Source organism: Notamacropus eugenii, chromosome 1, assembly GCF_028372415.1.
Source record: "Notamacropus eugenii isolate mMacEug1 chromosome 1, mMacEug1.pri_v2, whole genome shotgun sequence".
Classification (NCBI taxonomy): domain Eukaryota; kingdom Metazoa; phylum Chordata; class Mammalia; order Diprotodontia; family Macropodidae; genus Notamacropus; species Notamacropus eugenii.
This window is the reverse complement of record NC_092872.1, coordinates 736,559,682-736,576,453: the sequence shown is the minus strand read 5'-3', so window position 1 is coordinate 736,576,453 and position 16,772 is coordinate 736,559,682. Positions and strand designations below refer to the sequence as shown.

Genomic DNA, 16,772 nt, shown 5'->3' with positions numbered 1-16,772 from the left:
GGCTCTATCAGGGGGTGGGGAGGTTTGGGAATTCCTTTGTCCCCTGCAGTGATAATATGTATTAACTTCTTGGTCACTATGAGGGATTTATCTTTCTGGTTTGGGAATTTTGCTTTCTGGTGTCTGAATAAATGTTTTTTTCTTCTTCCTTCTATATGGAGAGTCTGTTATACTTTGGGACTGAAAACTATGCCAGCATATTCATAGTCATCACCATTTCTGTGAATATTGCCTTGGTGATACATCATGTCATATGGAAGTCTCTTTCTCTTGGTTCTCAGTCCATGGTCTTTCCCCTAAGAAGTGGCCCTACCCTTTAGTCGTTTCCAGTCTGCCTGCTGGCAGGGGGATCATTCCACTGCCCAGTGAGGATGTGGATAGAAGTAAAACACAGTTCAGCAAAACTGCTAACATGCTCAATAACTCTGACATTATCAACCGTTATTTGCATTTATACTCCCCCATCTCTGCAAAGAAAGGGAGTAGATATCTTCTAATGTTGCTCCTTTCCAGTTTTCCAAGCCCCTTTTTTGTGAAATAGTGAGTTCTCATCCAAGAATCTGGAGTCTTTGGGTTTATCAACAGTAGGTTACTATGGTCATTGACTACTGTGATGTGTGCACCTATTCTATCCACTGATCTACCCCTCGATTTCTTAGCCAGAGTAGTTTTGATGATTGCTGCTTAATAATAAAGTTCTTGATATGACATAGTTAGGTCACCTTCTTTTGCATTTTTCATTAATTCCCTTGATATTCTGGAACTTTGGTTCTTCCAGATGAACTACATTATTATTTTTATAGCCTTATAAAATAATTTTTGGTAGTTGCATGGTACCAAATAAATTAATGTATAATTGTCATTGTCATTATATTTGCTCAGTCTACCCATGAGCAATTCATATTTTTCAAGTTGTTTAGATCTGACTTTGTATGAAAAGTGTTTTGTAATTGTGTTCACATAATTCCTGGGTTTGTCTTTGCAGGTAGATTCTCAAATATTTTATATTGTTTGCAGTTATTTTAAATGAAATTTCTCTTACTATCTTTTGCTGCTGGATTTTGTTGGCAATATATAAGAACTGTGATGAAATTTATGTGGTTTTATTTTGCATCCTACAACTTTGCTAAAGTTGTTAATTTTTTCAAGTAGTTTTTTAGTTGATTCTCTAAGATTCTCTAAGTATACCCTTATATCATCTGCAAAACATGATACTTTGTTTCTTCATTGCCTGTTCTAATTCCTTCAATTTCTCTTTCTTCTATTGTTGTTAAAGCTAACATTTCTAGTTCAATATTAAATAATAGCGGTGATGATGGCCATCCTTGTCTCTCTCTTGATCTTGTTAGGAATGCTTTTAGCTTATCCCCATTACACATAATGCTTGCTGATGGTTTTAGATCTAGTATACATATAATTTTAAGGAAAACTCCATTTATTCCTATGCTCTATAGTGCTTTCAAGAGGAATGGGTGCTGTATCTTCTCAAAATCTTTTTCTGTAACTATTGAGATAGTCATACAATTATTGTTAATTATGTTATCAATATGGTCAATTATGCTGATAGTTTTCCTGGTATTGAACCAGCCCTGTATTCCTGGTATAAATCCCAGCTGTTCATAGTTCATTATCCTTGTGATTAATTGCTGTAATCTCCTTGCATTAAATAAAGTTAAATAATTAAATATATTAATGTTTCATTTAAAATTTTTGCATCAATATTCATTAAGGAAATTTGTCTATAATTTTCTGTGTTTTGGCTCTTCCTGGTTTAGATATCAGTACCATATTTATGTTATAACATGAACTTGTTAGGACTCCTTTGTCCATTTTCCCAAATAGTTTATGTAGTATTGAAATTAATTACTTTTTAAATGTTTGTTAGAATTCACTTGTAAATTCATCTTTCCCTGGAGATTTTCTCTTAGGGATCATATTGATTGTCTTTGACTTCTTTGGAATATGTATGCCTAGCAGTGAGAATCTCTGTGTCAAAGGCTAAAGAGACGGTAGTCACTTTATCTGTGTAATTCCAAATGGCTTCCCATAATGGTTGGACCAACTCATAGCTCCAGCAACAATGCATTAGTATACTCTCCTTTCTCAGAATCTTGAAGACTGATTCTTTATTCTTGCCCTTTATACCAACATTTCTTTAATGGCTATGAAGTCTTACACACTTCATGTAAAACAAAGTCTTCCTTTACTGCTTCAAGGATTATCACCTGAAGGATACTGATTCTCTTTACATTCACACAGAGTCCAATCTTATAATGCCTTATCAGTCTTTCAGAGTTCAGTTGGCCCCTAACATTATCCCCTTTATTCAACTTTGTGATGAACTTGGCTGTACATAGGTTGGCTGACACCAGACACAGTCTATTACTGGCTCAAACTGGAATCCTTTACAGTTTGGAAGGACTTGCTTGCAACATGTAATAATGAAGCTATATACATATTCAAGAGCAATATGATATAATGCTTACAGAGTTTGCCTCAGAGCTAAGAAGGCCTGGGTTCAAATTCAGCAAATATTGTTTAGTGCCCCTGTGTCAGGCCTAGAGGCCTAAGGGCTACCTGAGTCTTACCTTACCTATCGCAGGTCTTCAGCTGGCCAAACCAGATAAACATATGAGAGAAGAGACTTTCCAGAGTCGAACAAGGGTTAGGCTTTATTCAGGGTCTTGGTTACATGTGCAGGGGGAATTCTTCCTTAGGAGAGAGGAATCCTCTTCCCAAGGAGGCAAAGATCTTATAGTAAGAGAATGGAAATGGAAGTGGGGAGAGGGGAGAGGGAAGAGAGAAGAGAGGAGAGAGAAGAGAGGAGAGAGGGAAGAGGAAAGAGGGAAGAGGGGAGAGGGAAGAGGGGAGAGGGGAGAGGGGCCTTCTGTCCTCTAAGGGCCCCTCAGCACTAAGAGCTCCTTCAGGCTTTCCTGACCCTACTTAAGCTCTCCGGCCACATAGTTTGCACCTGAATACCGCGCCTGTTAGACAACAATAGGTGTGCTCAGACCCCGGGACAATCTTGAGGGTGGGGATGCTCTCTCCCAGCATGTTTCCCACGGGAAGAGGCGGAAATGCACGAGATAGCCCGGGTCTCACACCTCAATTCCCTGCTGTTCCCTGGGGGGCCTCATGAGAACTCTAAGGTTTAGAAGTCCTTACCTTTACCTGCCTGAGACTGTCCACATGGAACTGAGCTTACACCCCCAACACCCCTGGACAAATCAACTCTCCAAGATCAAATTGTCAGGCAGATCCTGACACACATTAGTAGAAGGAATTATTTATATTAATGAAATCACAAGTTCAGTCTCTATCACTCTATACGTATCAGTATATTACCCATGTGGAATCCAAGAAATGAAACCAAACACATGGAAAGTATTAGTTTTTAATAAAAATTTAAGCAAATGAAGACTAGGGGAAAGATTTCTGAGTTTATTAATGTTTTGGGGAGAACAACAAGGTGAAAAATAAATTTTTATCCTTGCCACATAAGCTCCAAAAAATTCATCTCCATAATTGAATTAAAAATGTGGGAATGAATCTTTTCCTACAAGAAAAGAGAATAGTATATTTATCTTAATTGTATAAAACTGATTCCTTTTTAATTATTAGACAGCAGGGCAGATTGAAAGCTGATGAGTTTATCGTATAAAATTAAAAACTTTTTCAAAATAACCAATAATTTTCAAGGTCAGAAAAATGTGCATAAAGTATAAAAGATAAATGCTTAACACATAAAATGTATAAGGGATATGTGAGGATATTTGAGTGCAATGCTTAATCACCATTGTAAAACTCTCAGATGAGTGAACAGTTTGCAAACAAGGACCCATAGAAAGCATAGCAGAGGTCATTAATTAAAACTATTTATTCTTCAATAATTATGGGGTTTGTGATTTGCTTTGGTGAGTGGGCACTTCACTAACAGAAGCACAAGTTCTCTATGAATTAATAAGTAATCCTCACCATTGTTATAACTAAAAATTTTCTTGTGCCAATGGACAACCTGGTGGCGAATCTTTATGAGTTCAGGGAGGCTGGTGTTGGGACAACAGCCTCCTCATCCCACAAATGGAGCTTCTTGAGCTTGGTAGGACCTGCCAGGGCTTTTGCTCTACTGACAGAGATTGGAAAAGCCTAGATCACCAATGCTATGATGAGGGATCAGTAGAAGGCATTAATGGAGGAAGACAATAGCACAAAAGGAAAGAATGCTAGCCTAGATAAAAAAGGGTGAAAAGATACTTTGCATGAATTTTTCATTTGATGTTGCCTGTATATTTTGCCTCCCCATCCCATGGAAAGTAAAATTCTTGATGGCAGGGAATTTCCTTTTTTGTATTTAGTAGGAATGTAAAAAATAACAACAATGATAATATTAGCTAACACTGATAAAATACTTTAAAGTATTCAAAGCACTTTACAAATAAAATTCTTATATTTATCCTCACAACAACCTGGGAGTCAGGTGCCATTATTATCTCCACTTCACAATGAAAGAAAATGAGGCAAAAATGTCAGAGGCTGAGTGTAATGCTCTGTCAAATGCACTACATACAAACCTCTAAAATGCTTGTTGAATTGAAATCAATCAGGAAGAAAATAATACATTGTTATCGGTATTTTATACATGTGAATTTGTTAAGTGTAAATGGTTTTAAATACATACTCGTGCTTGCTGTTTATAATGAAACGCATAGTAACGTTTCAAAATTAGATATTCATTACCTATTACATTTCAAAGAACTCTGCCTTGGTCCCCATATGAAAGGGCAAAAATTTTTCTGGTAGAGACAGATCAGCCAAGGACAGCATTAAGACTAATAATGTTCAGGGAATCCCAAAGAAGATAGTGATTGTCTTGCCCAGAGTCTTGTCCTTGGTATATTCCATTCTTCTACTGTGGTGGAGAAGTAGGAGAAGCAGGAGAAGGAAAAGATCCTTCCAACTGACTTGTTGAACCTGTAAACAAAGGCCTCTAGTTTGCTCTTCCCTCAGAGTCCTTTGTCAACCACACCATCCACCATATTAATGGAAGTGGAAGAGGTCATAATTCTGAAATTTCTTACTCATAGATATAACCCTATATTCTCGCTGCTTCCCAAAATCATTGATTTTCTTCCTTTCCATCCCATCCCATTCCCTTTACCAGAATCCTCTGTATTCCCATTGTAGTTCATACATTCTTGCAAAAAAGTAGAGGAATTTTCAGAAGATGCACTCTTTGCTGATGCATTTGGGAACTCATTTCATTTGACTCCCTTTCTCCACACAGGGCCACTGCTGATTTCACAACCTGAGGTCCTAAATCTGACCAGGGCTTCTTCTTAGTTTTAGAAACTTATTTGACTTACATGCTTTTCCTGTCACTGTGGGCAATACCCAATAAACTCTCCCTTAAATGGTTTTCTAAAAGTGCCCATTGACCCCAATATCTCATAATAATTAAAATAATAACAAAAATAAGAGCAAGAACAATAAAAATAATGGAAGAAAGTAGGATAGTGACTTTTCTCAGGACTATTTCCACCTGAGCTCCGCTAAGAAAGATGAGAATAGCAAGATAACCATGACACCAACAATGGGACTTTCTTTTTCAAGTACAGACAAACAATAAATCCACATACTGAAAGTACAGACCTCAAAACATCCTTGAGAACTCAACTGATAAATGGTAACAGAATGATCAGAGATCAAATGATTGGCCAAAATTGCCTGGAAATAACATTGATTAATAAAACAATTTAAATATTAAAATATATAAATACATTTCATTATCCCCATCATGACTTCTAAGCTATACAGAATGAAAAACATGAAAATATGGAGACCTAGCAGAGGAGGTGGAAATGTTCCTGTCATTTCTGTCCTATTGTTGGTTATTACAGTCACGTAAGTTTTCACTTAGTGAATCTCCAGGGTATGAACTGACACCCTAATATCTTCATTCAATTATAAGAGGTAGTTATGTTAATCACTTGCATAGTATTCCATAGGGTGTTCATTATAAAAGAACAATGTATTCTTGCTAATTGTTCCCAAGATTATTTCTATATAATCTTCATTGAAGAAAACAGGAAGAAAAAATAACAATCCCTTAAGCCAAAATGGTAGTCCCTGCAGTGATGCAGAGAACAGTGTCTCCCTGCCTTAGTAGATAGAATTTTGTGAATTGCTGAGGCTAAGGGAAATCATCACTTGGTCTCTTGGTGATGAGAAACTCATCTCTAATCTAGAGTAGAACTCAAAGAACAGAAGCACAGAACGCCATGGGGGCCATACTTGGGGCCTTTCCAGCTGCATCAAAACTGGTAGAGCTTACACTTCCTTTAGTAACATATGGAAACTTCAAGTCACCTCCAGATCGCAGTGTGACAAGAGAACAGGACTTCCATGGAGAAATAATAGCTCACTTAGTATAGAATCTTATGGTGACATATAAATATGATAAGTCTGAGTTAGTGCATGATGGCAATCACACCATGGCTAGGGGTTTGAGCTCTAGATAGGACAGTTTATTAAGACTAAAATGTACTCATCCAGAAAAGTGAAGACACCATGGGTCTATGCGTTCATGGAATCATAGAATTGAAAGGGACCATAGGGAACATCTAATTCAGCCCTTATAAGAAACTGGATTTCTCTTGACAGAATTCCCACCAAGCAGTCATGCAACTTCTTGCTGGAGACCTCCAGCAATGCCAGACTCACTGCCGCCTTCCTGAGTTAGCCCACTCCCCTTTTGAACAGCTCTAATTTAGAAAGGTTTCCTAATGAGGAGCCTAAATGTGCATCTATGTAACTTTTACCCATTGCTCCTCCTTCTTTCTATCTTCTGGAGACCAGCACAAATCAGATACTTTTCTTTGTGCCATGAATATAAATGATATCAAGTTATACCAAAGTCTTCTCTCCTCTAGGATAAACGTTTCTGACTATCCTTTGTGACATAATCTTTAGTATTTTCATTGCTTGAGAAGAGAAACACCACAGAACAAGATTTGTATTTCTGGGCCATAGATTCAGATATAGAAAAAAAATGGGCTCTTGTCTGAGAATGGATTACATCTAATGAGGTCTGGTGAAATATAGTTGTTTGAATTTTGAGGGATCAAATCAAAGGAGCTTTAAATGGATATTGGAGTGGGAAGGAGAAAAATGCCAACATGTTTCCCCAGTCATTCAGAAACTGCAGAGTGGCAGATATGATCTACTAAGTAGAATATCCAATGTTTTATAGGAAGCACTATCCAAGAAGAGAAGAAATAATAAAATTAGTGGTCTAATATGACTATATTCAAGTGTATTTAATAAGAGTTACAAAACATTAGAGATGGTTATGGTATTGACAAATATAAATCCTCCATGTGGAGCACTATGAGAGAAGATACTTATAGCTGACTTGTTAAATTTCTGGGAAAAGGTCTCTAAGCGAATCTCTTTTTATATCTCTGTGCCCAACCTTGCTATTCACTATGCTCATGGGAAAAGTAGAGACAAAGGAGATAAGAGTTCTGGAATTTCTCCTGTTAGAAAAACCATATGTTTACAAGGAAGCAAATTAGACCTTATCAACATTTTAGTGTAAAGAACTTTGGATTTTGAGTAAAAAAATGACATAATGCTAGATCTGTTCCTTATTGCCTTTTTATACCTGGAACAAATCACTTTCTCTTTCCAATTCTCAATTTACTCAATATTTAAAATGAATATGTACTGGCTTATTCCTAAAATCTCTATGAATTCTAAGTTTTATGAATATTATGATGTCACTGAGATTTGGAGAGATGTGGTCCATATCTGAACTAGAAGCTAAATCTAATTTTAAAAGAGAAAACTAAAATCTATAGGATACAGTCTTGTGAAATGCGTAATTGCGAGCAAGCTTCAGAGCATCTGGGTGATGGCTAATGGTGGAAGAAACACAACGAGTATCATAGTGGGAGAATACTCTAGACCATACAGTGAGAAACAGGAAATAGGCAATGCTTGAGAAATAGAATATGAATGTGGCACACTGTCATTATATGATACCAATGGGAGACTTTCAGGATAAATATTGCAGATCTTTGTGCTAAAATAACAGCAAATAAGAATTTCTTGCCTTACTGACTACATTTTTCTTTCTTTTCTTATGCTTCAGTGAACCTGATATTCAGTGTAACCGTTGTCCCCAACTTGCTCAAGTAAGGAGGGAAATATTTTAAATTATCTGTTCCCTAGAGCCAAACTTGGTCATATTTTCAGCTTAATATAATTCATTCATTTTTTTTTTTTACAAAACATATATAATCAAAGTCCTTGTAATCTGTGCTGAATTATTATCATAGCTGAGGAGTTGAGTGGCTTAAGATTGTGATTCTCTCTAAGAAAGAATGATTCTGGCATTTTAGTCAAAATAGAGATTAAATATTAAGTAATGATGATAAACTTCAATGCTTTGAAGGAGCTCTGATCTCTTTGATATCAATTATTCCTACACTGAAACCTCTTGTCATTCCTTTATGGGTAACTGCTTTCAAAGGTCAAGGAAACCTGTTCTACATCCCTGATTCTTCACAATAAATAAGAAGAAATTGACTATGGAAGTAAAACTGATGAGGTTCTTGGGAGACAGGGACAACACCTTCCTAGCTTTCATAATAGGTAAAGAAATGAAAGTGAGACCACTTCTGATTGAATCATAGAATGAATGAGAGTAAATGAAAAAGGTTTCAGAGAAACAGTAGATAGCATCCCATGCCCCACAATTCTATTAGGGAAATTCAATCAAGGGAGATGAAATACAGTCTTACACACAATTATGATGAAGAGGAAAAGGAGAGAAGTTGTTTAAAAGATAAACAAGGCTACACAGGCTACTCATCTCCCCCATCAGCTTTTCCAAAGATATTTATATAAAAGATGGAAAGAATCTGGCAAAAATGAATACAAAAGAAGGTCAATGTCAAATAAGGATACTTTTAGTGTCACTGAGATGAAAATGACAATCATAAAGAGCTTTCTCCTGTTAAAAACACATTTGACACAAAAAAAAGCTCAAAGAAGGAATGAACAGAATGATAGTAAGATAGAGAGTAAGAAAAAGTTGAAGTACAACTAAGACCTAATCAGTATGAATAAGGAATCCAGTGAAGTGTCACATTATTCAAATTTGTATTGCCTATTTCTATTGTGCTGGAACAAATGTCCATTAAAAATGTAATTATAACTTCAAATGATAGGAAAATGCTTCTGTTGGGTCTAGAAAAAATGATATTAGAATATGGAGATAAAGAACAGAAATGGCTAACCAAGAATGAAAGCCCATGTAAGATGGTAATTGGAGAGTTTCTAAGTATCTTAATCAACTTCAGTCACCCGACATGGATTAAGAATATCTCAGGGCACTAAAACCAACAAGCGAAGAAACAAACAAACCTTGATAACTTGTTGCCAAGTCACAGACGGTGATCTCTGAAAATAATGGTGAATGAAAGAGGACCTGCTAGTCTGGAAACGGGCATATGACCCAATTTCTTTTAAGGGAAGGTCATAGACACTTCATACCTTTAGCCAATGAACAGAACTTCACTTATTCACACAATTCTATCAGACATTAATAAAGGGTGCAATCCTTCCCCCTGCCTTTTTTGTGTGTAGTCCAGACCCATGCTCTCAAAAGTGTAGGAAAATCCCAGCAAGGAACTCTCCCTACCAGTAAAAGATTTGAATCCTCTATAATTATGTCTTAGAGAGTTTCCTGAGGATCTGAGAATGACTTGTTCAGGGTTATCCAATCAATATGTTTCACAGGTAAGACTTGAATCCAGATCTTCCTAACTTCAAGACAGGGTCTCTATTCACTATAACATGCTACATCTTACTATGATAATAATAAGTACTTAAAAATATCTGTGTAAATAAGTTGAAAGGATTAGTGACTAATTTGTGAGCATCCCACAAGGGTTGTTTGATCACTAAGAGCCACCATGGTTTATGATGCGTTGAATGAAATCGTAAATGACATGTTCATCAATTATGGAGATAACTCAAAGGCAGGAGGGATAGCTAACACCATTTGATAACTATAAATAAAGCCAATGTCCAAATCAGGTCCATAAAGATCTTTAAAGGGCGTAAAAACAGACAAAATATAATCAGATGAAATCATAGGCGTTTCACATGTGTCACTGCAATTGAAGGAAATCTCCATGAGAACAGGAAGCATTTTTTCTTCTGTCTTTGTGTTACATGAGTCTAACTATGCACTAACTGACCCTTGATAAAAGCTTATTAGATTGGGTTGGATCAGATTGGAATATAAGTAAATGTTGAAAATATCAGTAACTGTAAGACATATTAATACAAACACAGACATACACACTGTTTTCCAGGGAAAAAAGACATAGGGCATTTAGTAGACTGAAAGTTTAATATAAGTCAATATTGTGTCTTGGGCTTGGTGTGACAGGAAAAAGGCCAAAGTAGTCTCCATTTGTATTATGATTAATTAATGATCAATAATTATAGCCGTAATTAATAATAATTATTGACATTTGCTTAGCACTTCAAGGTTTGACTGGCACTTTCTATGCATTATATTACTGTGAGGTAAGTGCTATTATTATCCCCCTTTTACAGATGAGCAACTGAGGCTTTGAGAAGTTGATTTGCCCAGGATGTTACTGAGGAGATTTTGACCAAGCATAGTTTAGACTGCATAGAATCTGTGTCACACTGTGATTCTGAGATCCTGGGATTCTCTTCTCAAAACGTTTTCCTACCACTAATTATTGAGGTTGCTATAATAACAATATCTCCTGTCTCCTTGGGATCTCGCCTTCCAATACCTTTCTGTCACCACTCTCTCATTACATCCATACCTGATTTCCTCTTCTTCCATGTTATGAAGGCCCCAGCACAGCTTAGCAGTAGGATGACAGCCAATAAAATGCCCAGTGCTATCACCCAAGGCTTCTTCCTTGTGGGCTTTTGAGGGACTATAGGGAAGAAGAGTAAAATGTAAGTAGGTGTACATTCAGTGAAAGAAGGGGGAAGGGAATGAAACTACACTCTGAGACCTGGTCTCCAGGGAATGTGATGAGAGTGCCTGGATGAAGCACTAACCTGGATACACAACAGGGGTCTTCAGTTCGATATGTTCCACCACACAATTATAACCCATCCCTGGGTCCTCTGATGGGAGCTGTAGGGTAACTTGGAGGTAGAAGGTGTTATCCATATTGGGCAGGATGCCAGTAGAAGTCTCCTTTCCCCATACACCCAGTTTCCCATTCTTCTCCCAACGCAGTAGGATGGACTGAGGGTAGAAGCCTGTGGCTGTGCAGGAGAGAATGATGCTGCTTTCTGGGTTGACATGGCGAGAGACAGTCACCTCAGGTGGCACTGGAACAGAGATCAAGACAGAAGGCCTGATGTCACTATCTCAATGAATGTTTGATGCTTCCTTTTGTCTCTACTTTTATTGATGTCCCTCAGTCTCCTTAATGCAGCATCCCTTATCCCTTTGGACCCAATAGACCAGGTCACTGAGAGTAACGTGATACCTTGTAGCTCCTTGTATTGCGTTGGACACCTAAAAGAGTGCTAGGCAGTGTTTACACTGATTACAGATTCAACGTCTGTTGGTGTTGATCAACAGAATTTTGCCAAACCATCTTCAAATAGTTTTGTATGCTGTAATGGATTAAGAACAAAATCTTCAGCAGGCCAATTTTCATATGATCCATGATGTCGTCAGTGGGGGTCCTTCTAATGATGAAGATTGCAGACCACTTACATTTACTAGGCTAACCTTCAAGGGTTTCTGTCATTGCCCTCAGAAACCCCAATAAAATAAAAATTAAACATTACCTCATGACTAAATTTCTGGTCATGATGCTCTCAATTTTACTAGATCCCTCACCAGACAGCATTATTCTTGGTGCTGTACATAAAGTTTTTCCATATTGGTAGAACACAGTAGAGTATTATTCAGTTGTCATAGCCTTTGAACTCCTAGGGTCACTCTCATGCCTTGATGAGGAAGGCAGGAGGAATTTAACTTAAACAAAAGAAATGAAAAATGATGCCAGGAAAGGCAGAAAAAAAGTATAGAAAGAGGAAAAAAAGAAAGGAGGAAAGGGAGAAAAGGGAGAAGAAAAAGCACAGAGAAAAGAAAGAAGAAAAATTAGAAAGATAAAAGACAAGGAAAGAAAAACAAAAAAGAGAAAGGAAAGGAAGATAAGTAGGAAAGAAAGAAGGACAAGTGAAAAAGAAAAAAAGGAAGTGAGAAAAGAAAGGAAGAACAGAGAAAGAAGAAAAAAAAAAGAACCTCAACCTTTCTCACATTCTCTGATTTCCCCATTGTCAATTGCAGCTATGGTCAGAGGCCAAGGATCCTGCATGTTTCTCTAGGACTCCAGTTAATATATAGAATGATGGATGTGACCTGGACCTCCAGGGAGGAGATGGGAAAAAGCAAACACTCACCATTTTCCCTTAAGCTTGAATACCCAACGATTTTTTTCATCAGGTCAACACAATATTTATTCATGTAGCGTTTCCTTATATCAGTCCAGAAGGGGCTATCCAGAACATGATGGTATCTCTTGAATTCAGGCTTTAAGTGCTCCCAGTGCCCAACTTCTTCATCTATCCTGTAATATTCCTCTCCATCCCAAATTAAATGGATGTGGCTCTTTACAGTGATGTCCTTGTCAATTTCACAGTCTGCAAGGAGCTGCCCTGTGTGGTTTCCTGTGGAGAGACATTAAGGTGGGTTCTTCCGGGATTGGTGAAGAAAGGGAGATCAATAACAAGGATCAACTTCAGCCAGTCCCTAAACTTAGGGCCTAAAGAAGGGCATAGAGTCCCCATCCTCTGGGTTCAGTTTTATTGATTAATAAAGTTTGGAGAATAGTGAAAGTTCTTGGGATGGAAGCAGAGGTGTCTTAGAAGGATTATGGAAAGTGATAATGACCCAGGATATCGAACCTACTTATACAGTCTCAAGGATGGATTCTTTAATGCTTTTCCTGCAGGTTAGTAAATAACAATGGGCTGGGACAAGGGCATCCATTTCAGTAGATGATCTACTGGGGATGGATCTATTGGACCTGGAAAAGAAAGAGACATGGTCTGACCAAAAGAGGGAAAGGGGAGATGAGTCTGACTTACTGTTAGGGTTAGTGTCATTCTTTGCTAAGTAGTGCATCATCCAATGAAGATGTTGCTCATGGTCCACCAATAAATTGCGCATCTGGGTAATGTAATCGATTCCCATTAGTTTGGAGACCCAGGGTATCTTGACAACAATTTGCTGGTGTGTATTGTTATAGGATCCCAGTTCAATATCATCAATGAAGATAATTCCATTTAGTTCCCAGACAGATTTTGTGCTTGTGCCCACTGCAGTGAACTGACCCACAAACTTGTGGTGAGCTGAATTATAGGGAAAAAGGGAAGAGAACATGGTGTTTCAGGTTACTAGAGGACCAGTATTTCCTCCAAATCATTCCTTTGCGCTTCCACTGCTCCCCTCCATCAATAAGGTTAACTATACAAATGACCCCAAACTCTAAATATCTAAATAACTTTCTCTTCCCCCTGCCCCCTCTCTCTCACTCAGAATCACCAGCTAGGTGGTGCAGTGGATAGAGAGCTGTGATTGTAGTCAGAAAGACAGGAGTTGAAACCCAGCAAGCAGCACTTATGCTGTATAACCCTGAGCAAGTCACTTAAACGCTTCTCCATCAAATTGACACAATTTTGACACCTGCCTCTCAGGTTTCTTGTAATGATCAAATGATATGTTTGTAAAGCACGGGCATCAGTAGGGGCTTAACAAATACTAATTTGAAAAAAAAAACCTTTTCTTTTGAACATCTCCAGTTAGATTGTTGATAGTAACTGAAATACGTGTCAAAAACAGAATTCATTATCTTTCCCCCCAAACCCACTTGTCTTCCTAACTTCTTATTTCTGTCAAGAACACCACTAATATTCCTGTGATTCAGGTTCGTAATCTCAGATTCATCCTCCAATTTTCCCTCTCTCCCTCATCCCCCAATATTTGACTAGTGGCCAAGTGCTGATTCCACCTCCACAGCTTTTCTCACATTCCATTCTTTCTCTCCATTTACTCAACTGCACCCTAGTCCTAACCTTATCCCCTCTCACCTGGACTTTTGTAATTCCCTTCTATTTGGTTTGCCTTCTTTGGATCTCTCCCCTCTCCAACCAGTCCTCCCCAGTTTTCGCATTTTCTATTCCTAAAGCTCATCACTCTCTTTCTCTAAATAACTCTAGTGACCCCCTAAGGCCTCTAGGATAAAATACAAAATTTTCCAGCTAATGGCTTTTAACATCACTCATTGCCTGGGTCCACTTTGCCTTGGGAGAATCCTTCCCTTAATGTATTCAATATTTCAGCGAAACTGACTCACTTATCATTCTTCACATCCAACATCCCATCCTGTAGGTCTTTACTGAGACTGTCTGTCCAGCCTGGAATATGACCCTTTCATCATTTCCACCTTTGAGAACACCCAGTGTTCTCTAAAAAGGCACACATTCTGTAACGTTTTCCCTTATTCCTGCTAGTGCCTTGCCCTAAACAGAAATTAATTTGTATTTACTTAAACATTATTATTTATTATGATTATTACATAATAATATTGTATTTACTTATACATCCTTATTATGATTATTATATAATAATATACTATATGATATCATAACTATAAATATAACTATAAACGTAACTTACAAATGATTATTTATTTCCAATCATGCAAGTTCCCTTCACACAGTAGGGAATTTATGTGCAATAGCAGAAAGATTCAAAAGACTTTTGAATCAGAAGAACTAAGTTTGAATCCCATTTCTAACACTAATTGTGTGACTTTGGGAAAGTCACATAACCTCTCTTGGCCTCAGTTTCCAAATTTGTAAAATGACAACTTTGGACTCTGACTTTCAGGTCCCTTTTTCTCCTATGCATCCCTCACTATACCTCTCACCCACACTGGCTTCCTCACTGGTCTCCCTATCTCAAGCCCCTTCCCTCTTCCATTCACTTTCCCCTCATCTGGCAACATGACTTTTCTAAAACGTTATTCTGAGTATCTCACTCTCCTAGTTAATAAACTCCAACACCTCTCTTTTATCTTCAAGATAAAGTTCTTTGCCTGGCATTTAAAACCTTTCAGAGCATGAGTACTTCCAGCCATTCCAGTTGAGAGTCTTGTACTTTACTCCCCTCCACTCATTTAGCTATCATACAGCAGCTATATTACTCTTCCCCACATTTGCACTGTATCCTACCTTGCACTCCCCACATTTTTCCTGTTTCCTTCACTTGGAATGTTCTCCATCCTTACCTCCATCTCCTCATTTCCTGGAATTCCTTCAAGCCTCAGATAAAATGCCATCTTCAGAAAGTCTTTCCTGGTGCCCAGAATTACTGGGGCTTTCCTTTCCAAAATTACCTTTCATCTACTCTTTTTGTATCTTGTAGGCATTTTTCACTCACTGTATCTCCCATTAGAGTGTGAACGCCATGGAGTCAGGACCAGGCTTTATTTGATTTACTTTTTGGTATTCCTAGCACTTAGAACTTTAGTCAGACCACACAAATTTTTCAATGAATGCTTGTTGACTGACTGCCTGGCTTTCCTGAAGTCCCTTGAATACAGTGACTGAGTTTCTCCATAAGACCCAAGTCTCCATGGTCTCTCCCCACTCCACCTAATCTCTTTTGTTCAAGACTTACCTGCTTGGGTCTTTCTCAAAGCAAATATGCCCAGAATGAGAAGCCAGACTGGAGAGAACCATCTTCCTCTCCTCTGACACTCCATGATCTTTAGAAGGTAGCTACCTGGCTTCCTAATCAACCACACCCCAGCTGGGGGAGGCTTCAGGCACCACGTCCTGTGTCCCAGGCACTGCTGAGAAGAGAACTGAGGTCTCCTATGTATATATCATAGCTTCCTCCTTCTGTTCCTACCCAGACCTTGGTTGGTTCTGCTGAGACCCTACTGTCTTCTCATTGTCACCAATTGTGTCTGTTATGAGGTCAAAATTTTCCCTGCCTAGAAGGTATGAAAGGAAGTGAAACAGAGTCTGTGGTAAGCGCAGGGCCCCTCAGAGCACAGTCATCCCCAAGCATTGTCTCAGAGGCCCAGAGATGGACTGGCTCAATGCCAACCAGCAAGTTGTCTTTCCTAAATGTTTGTTGAATGTAGATAATTTTAGGTCTGAAAGGATAGCCAGGGAGAATTTATTCTGAAGGAAATATATAGGGAAGAGATCCCATTCCTCCTTTCCTCACACTACCCTCAGGGAACCCCTCGTTTCATGGGAAGACAGAATCTCTGTCCTTGTTGAGACCCTGAATTTATGGGGCAGATTTTGAAGCTACCAGTCTGAAAATATGTATTTAGCTATAATAACTGAATATTATCCTTTATAAGTGACAAAGGACTTAATATATGATTACAGCATTTGACCCTCACAACAACGTGTGAGGTAAGCTCTATTTTTATCTTTGTTTTTCAGCTAAGGAAACTGAAACAGAGAGAGATTAAATAACTTTCCCAGGGTGACACCACCAGTGAAAATCTAAGGAAGAATTGACAGAGGTCACCCTGCCTTTGTTCATGTCCTTGACAGTACTCCACGCTGCCTTTCAATGGTGATTAATTGTGTCTATTTTCCATGTGGCCTGCAGACCACTGGGTTATTTTTCAGGATTAGGGCACTGAATTTTAGCTGATACC

The 16,772-nt window shown here is 38.1% G+C and overlaps 1 protein-coding gene across 2 annotated transcripts; it reads right to left on the bottom strand.

The window, feature by feature from the left end:
- Window positions 1-3,380: 3,380 nt before the first annotated feature.
- LOC140521735 (zinc-alpha-2-glycoprotein-like) lies at window positions 3,381-15,969 on the bottom strand. 2 transcript variants are annotated; one of them, XM_072637061.1, is made up of 6 exons: window positions 15,767-15,969; window positions 13,171-13,434; window positions 12,484-12,750; window positions 11,119-11,397; window positions 10,875-10,991; window positions 3,381-4,971 (listed from the first exon to the last, which is right to left on the bottom strand). In XM_072637061.1, exons 1-6 carry the CDS (start codon window positions 15,849-15,851, stop codon window positions 4,907-4,909), a joined length of 1,077 nt encoding a protein of 358 aa, XP_072493162.1. In that variant the 5' UTR covers window positions 15,852-15,969; the 3' UTR covers window positions 3,381-4,906. The 2 variants fall into 2 exon arrangements, with proteins under 2 accessions (XP_072493162.1, XP_072493161.1); XM_072637060.1 differs by having other exon boundaries at window positions 3,381-3,556; window positions 15,767-15,949.
- Window positions 15,970-16,772: the final 803 nt, after the last annotated feature.

Bases quoted from the DNA above. Each gene is read 5' to 3' on its own strand.
- LOC140521735 (XM_072637061.1), bottom strand. From the start codon at position 15,851: ATGGAGTGTCAGAGGAGAGGAAGATGGTTCTCTCCAGTCTGGCTTCTC. The intron at 13,435-15,766 runs GTAAGTCTTGAA...CCTATAATTCAG, and splicing joins TTTGAGAAAGACCCAAGCAG to CTCACCACAAGTTTGTGGGT. The intron at 11,398-12,483 runs GTGAGTGTTTGC...TCTCTGTTCCAG, and splicing joins TTCAAGCTTAAGGGAAAATG to TGCCACCTGAGGTGACTGTC.